The sequence below is a fragment of the Atta cephalotes genome, assembly GCF_000143395.1.
Source record: "Atta cephalotes unplaced genomic scaffold scaffold00001, whole genome shotgun sequence".
Lineage (NCBI taxonomy): Eukaryota > Metazoa > Arthropoda > Insecta > Hymenoptera > Formicidae > Atta > Atta cephalotes.
In genome coordinates this window covers 3,992,203-3,999,504 of record NW_012130065.1, presented here as the reverse complement: position 1 = coordinate 3,999,504, position 7,302 = coordinate 3,992,203, and the positions used below count along the sequence as shown (strand labels likewise).

At 32.9% G+C, this 7,302-nt stretch overlaps 1 protein-coding gene across 1 annotated transcript in view; it reads right to left on the bottom strand.

Moving 5' to 3' along the window:
- Positions 1-202: 202 nt before the first annotated feature.
- Positions 203-7,302, bottom strand: part of LOC105622854 — a 128,252-nt gene continuing 121,152 nt past the window's right edge. Inside the window, exon 6 of the mRNA XM_012204300.1 lies at positions 203-375. Coding sequence (XP_012059690.1) covers positions 203-375 — 173 coding nt within the window. The remainder of the gene's footprint in view (positions 376-7,302) is intronic.

Here is a 7,302-nt window from a genome sequence, read left to right as displayed (position 1 = left end):
TATGCGTAGTCTCGCATCGATCCGCCAGCGATTCACCAATTTCTCTCCGTTTCATAGGCTCCTCGAGAATAAAAATCATTGTTATTCGACTATCTATTCTATACATAGTAACATATATAACTGGAAGCCCTAGACTACTAGGTTTTACATGGACGACGTAATCGGATCAGACAGCGATATCTTCTTTGAGGATGCCCGCGAGCTACCTGCTGATTGTCGGCTCGCATCTTGGTAGTACATTCGTTATCGGGGGTACCGTCATCGTCAGCGATGTCATCATCAGGAACAAGGTAGCCGTCATGATAGCCATTATTATCGCCGCGCCGCTATTACCATTCCAGGGCCAATTCTGTCCGGCGCATCCGTTCGCTCCTGCTCAACAGAAAGTAGTCCCAATGTTAACGAACCGCGATAACTTTGTGAAGAAGTAATGAAATTTTATGAAACGTGTCGACATAGATCGTGATGAAGTACTTGAGACCGCTACATTCTCGAATAATGGATACGACGTTCCGAAAGGATATGCGACAAGTTTAATTATACCAGGGTGATGGCACTGCATCGGTAAAAGTCGTAGACTGATAAAGTCTTCGTTAGAACACAGAAAATGTAAATTTGAGAACGAGCCTAAGAAAGTTTTCCCGAACTTAAGCATCTTTTGAGAAGTTTCCTTCGCAATTACGACCCGATGTACCACCAGCGGCTAAGTAATTTGATTCAAAGTGAAACGGGCAGACAGTAATTCGAGTTGTTGATTTCGTGCAGCGTGAGCATTAGAAATACGACTAAATGTGAGTTAGAATAAAGACTCAACTCAATATTTTTTTAATTATTCAAATTAATGATGATTAATCCAATTGTGTCCTTTTGTAAATATATTTTATCTTATCTCTCATTTGTTACAACGATGATATAACTAAAATGGTGTCATTTTTTTTAATTGCTTGTACAAAAAGAATGGAAACTTAAAAAGATGCTTACAAGAAAAAGATACATATTTTTATTCTTTTATAATCAAAACAAAAAATTATTACAAAATTACATTTTTAAATTAATATCATAACATTTTAATAATAAAACATTGAAATTTATTTTTTGGAATATTTGATTTTTGATTGTGTCATTGCACATTGTAGCAAATGAGTGATATGTGTAATGTTAGAATTTATTTTATACATTAACTACGATTATAAACAAAAATGATGGATAAAACTTTCTAATATTATTTATGATTGAAATGAGTATTGTAAAATGTCGATTTCATGCGATAATTATTAATTGCACTATCATTTAAATTGTATGAGATTAATAATAAATGGTAATTTCGTACTTCATAAAGTTAAGTAAGATCTCATGTAGGACAAGTACGCTTTTGTCATATTACATTCGCTATTATCCAAGATGAGATTTTTCATAAAAATTATGATTCAGAATCTCTTGTAGTATCTCGTAATTTCACGACTGGCTGAATATCATATTATACGCTTCGTTCGACGTTGTAAGCGTTCTTAAAATGTTAACGTATTTGAACGAAGAGTTGAAGTAAGACGAAATTGAATGTAGAAGTCGAAATTGGTTCCTGGATCCTAGCTTACGATTGCAAAATTTAGACCGTGATTCCACTCCAAACCGAAGAACGTATTTAATTTCGCTAACCAGTCCTTGGAATAGCATTCGTTAATATCGAAAATCGATTTATTCTTCTGACTTTCCGATCGTGTTGGCTGGATATTTAACCAATGCGGCAATACCGCAAAACATCAGTGTTTTTTCTTCTTTAAGATTTAGTGAGTATCCTCAGGAAAAGGTTGCCGTTATTAACCGCAACGGACGCGGATGGCTCTTTTAGAAAGTCTCGCGTTGGCGGATGTCGACGGCATGAAATAAAACTTCGGTAAAACGAGGCAAGGTAAAAGGAGGAACGCGGCGAAGAATCGCATTAAAGGCGACGTCGCGGCTCCGCGATTAAATTTTCAAGGAAGAAGAAGAGTGGTGGGCACCACTGCAGAAAGGAGCCAAGTAAACCAGGAGGGGAAAAAGCAAATTACCGGAAGGGCCGTACCGGTCGCCATCGGATAACGTTGGCAGGAAGATGCAAAGAACCTTAGCAAAAAGTGCACGATAGTAATTTCTCTAGAACGAGGAAATAATTTGAACGGTTGCGCCTGTGAAGCCTGAAACAAGCGCGAACTCTAGTTATAGTCGTTGTAATTTCGCCCTTCTTTTCACGAATTATAATTCAGCTATACTGCTACTATTCTGCACATTTCTAACGAGATTAACAAGTTTCCGATGTTGCGTTTTAATCGGCTTTACGCATCAGTTAAAGTCGACTTTGCTAATCAATTTATAGATAACCGAAGCGGCGAAAGAATTACTTGAATTATAATGGAAATGAGAAGGCTTTTTTACAGGATTTAAGTCAACGACTTTCAAGAATAATCTCACAATTTAAAGTTTTCATGCTTGACTTGTTGCAAATTCAATTAAATTAAAATAGATATATAACATAAACATTGTACAATGTAATGCTTGACCTCTTTCTCTGTATATACTAAGAATAGATTTATACTACAATATACGTATATAAGAAAATATAACAAATAAACAAATATGAATTTTTAAATTAAAACTACAAAATTTATTATATACTTTCCTTTCTATTATACTATTTATTTTTTTTACAGTTATAGAATAAAAAATTCTTTATAATTTTTTGCGACATAAAATCTTCTATTTTTTCAAAGTTAAAATTATGTTAATTTGATGTTTAAAAATTCATAATCATGTACACTTTGTTTCTATTAACAATTTTTATCAGACTCAATGTTTGAATCAACTCATGGTTTGAAAATTTCCTGAAATATTAATATATTTTTGTTTGAGTCCTCTAATTGTATTCATTTTATGATTGAATTAAATTTGTTTTTATTAATGATCGCACAGAGAGTGTGACTGTTTTCTTTCAATGACGCTTTTCCTCAAATATTCTATTATCGTAGGAAAGTAACAGTTATTAATTGTTGTAGGATATTCGTCTTCATCCTTCCGCTGATGATAAGAGTGTCTACCGACACTCAGCTGCGTATTTTTACACTTATGACTCATGACTCGGATTAATAAACCCATTGGAGGGACAATGCACCTTCTATTTATAAGAATGAAAAAAATATATATAATCTGTAAGATTAATATGTCTACTTGAATAACAGGAAGTCGATTTAGCTGTATGTATTATTACATATATTTAGAAGCGAGAAAATATATTTCTAACAATAAAAAATGGATTTGAGCTTTTCTAAAAGAACATAAAACTGTGAAAAGATAAATTGATGTAAAAATATAGTTTTACAAAATTTCTATTGCATCGTTAGCTGGTTCAGCACATTTATAAGAAAAACTTTTGTATTGTATTTAAATTCCGATTGTTTTAATACAAAAATCTGGTAGTATATTATTTCTTTTCATGAATAACATTTACGATTAGATCAAATGTGTTATTGTTCCTTGAGCTTATATCCCTTTTATATCCCTTCGACGACGAATCATGTAACAGCCTGGAGGTTTGCCAGAGAACTGGTAACTACATGCTATTTATTGTATTTCGTTATTACGTTGGACAAGAGAACGACTTATAAGATCTCAACCTTTTTCTTACTACTACAAGCGACATCACAATCTGCACTAGGTTCTTAATCCAATTAGATTAATCATTTAGTTTTGTCACTATCCGTTTTAAAATGAAACGCACATGATGCTCTAAAAAATTTTGAACGTTAAATATTTTTCATCCTAAATTTATGATGATAGATTTATAACATTTTATTAAATTAATATAATCTGAAGGCTAAATTAAGTAAGAATGTAACTTACGTTATCTTAACGAATTGTGGTATATATTTTATTTTACAGTCATAAGAGAAAGTAGATAATAAAATAACTTTTATAGTTCTGTTCTAAAAAATTTTTATGCATTTTTATGCAAAAATTTTTATTTATGTTTTATTTGTATGCATTTATACGTATTTTTACTTATACATGTATATTCTAGCATATATTGTACAAGTTGTGATAAAAATTCAGTGTTAATTCACTACAACTACAATTTTCTGAATGAAATGTTGTAGCTGTGAGTACGGTGTGAAAAAAACTTTCTCGTGAAAAGACTCTGATTCCAATGTGCGTTCGTAAATGCTTGGGCTTTACGGCTGATGGTTTACGACTCTTCGTCGTACGTGCATCGCGACTCGTATTTTTCTCATGTTTTCGCCACATGCCATCAGATCTGTTTCGAGCGGCGATCGTTAATAAATGAAAAAATATTGAATAGAAAATTGGAAATAATTCGAGTATTTCTTTGAAAGCAAGTTTTCCAAATTTTTATGTTAATCTTTATGATATATAAAAATTAAGCATTTATAACTTATAAATGTAATTAAAAGTAATTAAATAAGTTAAATAATGTTATTCCACAATTCAGACGAAAGATAGATTTGAGCTTTTTAAAAATAATATGAGAGAAAAAGAGAGAAAGAGAAAGAGAGAGAGAGAGAGAGAGAAAGCGAGAGAAAGAGACAAAGAGAGAACTTAAAGATTTAGCTGTTTCTATATGAAACACACTTGATTTTTCTTATTTAACTTTTCTTCTTTCTCACGAGGATAATCTCTAAGATGTGTCACAACTTTGTTGATATTAAAGCAGGTTAACGTTATTTCAGCACGAAACAGAGAAATTTCCACTAGCTTCATCGATTCCATCGTCCATGGTAAAAGCATCAATTTTTAAGAAAGTATACTCAGTAGAAGCTTAAGTTTTCTTCGCATTACCGCTACGGAGTGAACGGATATTACCTTTCTACTTTTTCAGATACAGAGCGATGTCATTGCAACGTCCACGTTTGCGAATAAAGTTTTTATGGGCAGAAGAGAACATGAGAATTATTCGCGAGGCGTGTGAAATATTGAATGTTACTAAATAGATGGAAGAGGTCAACGATCGAGTAAGCGTCCATAAAACGGAACTTGCCTTCTAGAATAATTAGGAAAATTATAGAGCAGTTAGATAGTCATAAGTTAGAAACTCAACTTTTAATTATGAGAATAACGTCTCACATCACACTCGGGAAATTATCTCATTTGCAATGCCGGATATGGGATATAATTTCTGCCTCTCCGTCTGATATATATGTATGCATGTGTATCTACACATATGCACTTCGCAAATAGAATATAGGAGAATTATATACGCCGAATAGCCATTTGTTTTGCCGACGTGCACGTTCGATAAAGCCCCCTCATCAGCTTAACTCAGAAATAATGCTTGCTCGTTTGAAAAATTACTTTGTTAACGACACGTTCGTTCTCTTCTCGTCAATCGACCTCCGAAGCACTTCATTCGATAGGCTACCTTCGTTACAGTTCACTTAGCTCGTGGTAAATTGCACCTGTGTGTGCTTAACCCGTCACCCAATTAAACCGCAAACCATTGCCCCATTTAATCATTATTGCGTTATAATAGCAAATTAGATGCAAAATTGCATCTAATTCGCTATTATAACTTACAATTTGATAAATGTCATGCAAATCGGTAAATTTACGGTTGTGTTAATTTGAGAATTTACAAATATGAAATGTTTAAAACACATGCACTGGAAAAGATATTTGTTATGATTATAAATAATACTAATTTACAAGATTTTACAAGATATGCAAGATAAAGATCGTTTTTAGAATAATTTTTAACGCTGAGGAAATCTGCTATTCTAAATATTTTTATCAGGTCCAATTTTTGAGATAAGAAAAGACGCTATTTCTAATATATATATAATATATATATAATATATATAATGTTTTAATATATATATAATGTTTTATTAAAATTAGAAAACAAATTAGAAGTATTGAGTGTTTAATTAGTTTTTACGACTTTGAATCAATTTCACATATTAAAGTCCACATATTAAATATATGTTTTCCTTCCAACAATGTTCCTTCCTTGATAATGTTTTTTAAATTCTTAGTGAAAATATTCGATTTTATTTGTCGCATCTAAATTATTTGGAAAGAAATACTATATCATAAAAATGACACGCTACACTTTAAAAATTCTATCTGATGGAATTTTTCTGGTCAAATTCGAATTCAACACCTTAAAATATGTTAAAAAGAATTGTTTTCTTGCAGTACAAATTATACAAAAAATTATACAAAAATTGTAAACTAATGTAATTGTTTACAAACTAATCATAAATTATCGTACAATATAAACAAGATATATCCAGAAATATCGTCCATTCTAAAGTTATTGTCAACGACAAGGAGGGCATCGGACGGTTGTTGACCCGCAGTTTCCATGTGACATGTGCTGAAAATAGTAGTTGTGCGTGAACTATTACTGACTATTGCTTTCGGCACACCATCGTGAATTACATGTCCATCGCCACATGTCTGTTGTCACATCGCGATGCAGCGAAAATCACAAGCGAAATTCGTCGTCGCGGCCTAGCGTCTCTGGCCTAGCGATGACATTTAGCACGTGTAGTCGGTATTTGGCAGATAGCCAATTATTTGTCGGGTCGCATCGAGTCAGAAACGTCGACTCGAAGCTTGAAATTTCTCCGTTGCCGCAACGCCGTTAACGCTGTCCACCTCCTCTCGAATGTGGCCAAAGGGGATGCGCCACCGTCTCTCTGTCATAACGCATTCGACGCCACGTATAACAGATTACAATGTTATACGTCGCTGAATCGCCTAGGTAAACACGTTGAATGAAAGGGGCAAGGAAAAGAGGTTGCAGTCAGGACGTGACACGGGTGAAACAAACGGGGATGGCACCATCCTCCATCAATGTCACTCGTCGATAGTTCTCTTTATAACAGTTTCGACGGCTAAACGTAATTGCTTTTTTACGCAAAACAAGTTATTTTCTTCGATATTACAATATTACAATATTATTAGATTAATACGACATACAGCAGCGTTGGGTACTTTTTCGTTATTAACAGTAATTATGCGAATGTACATATATATTAATTTCCGCCAGATCGAACAAGTTTTTCCGCGGTAAAATACACGCGACATTATAATATTTCTGCTTGCAGTTTTGCAGATATTACATTTCGCATAGTCTGTTAACATTTTATCGGTATATAAAATATCGTCTATTAATGCTTTAGCTTCTCATATATTTTCATTCTGTTAAAATCTAAATCTGNTTTAAAATTTANATTTCATCTTTTATTATCTTAATACAGATTGCCGTGTAGGGTATATAATTATATATATATATATATATATATATTA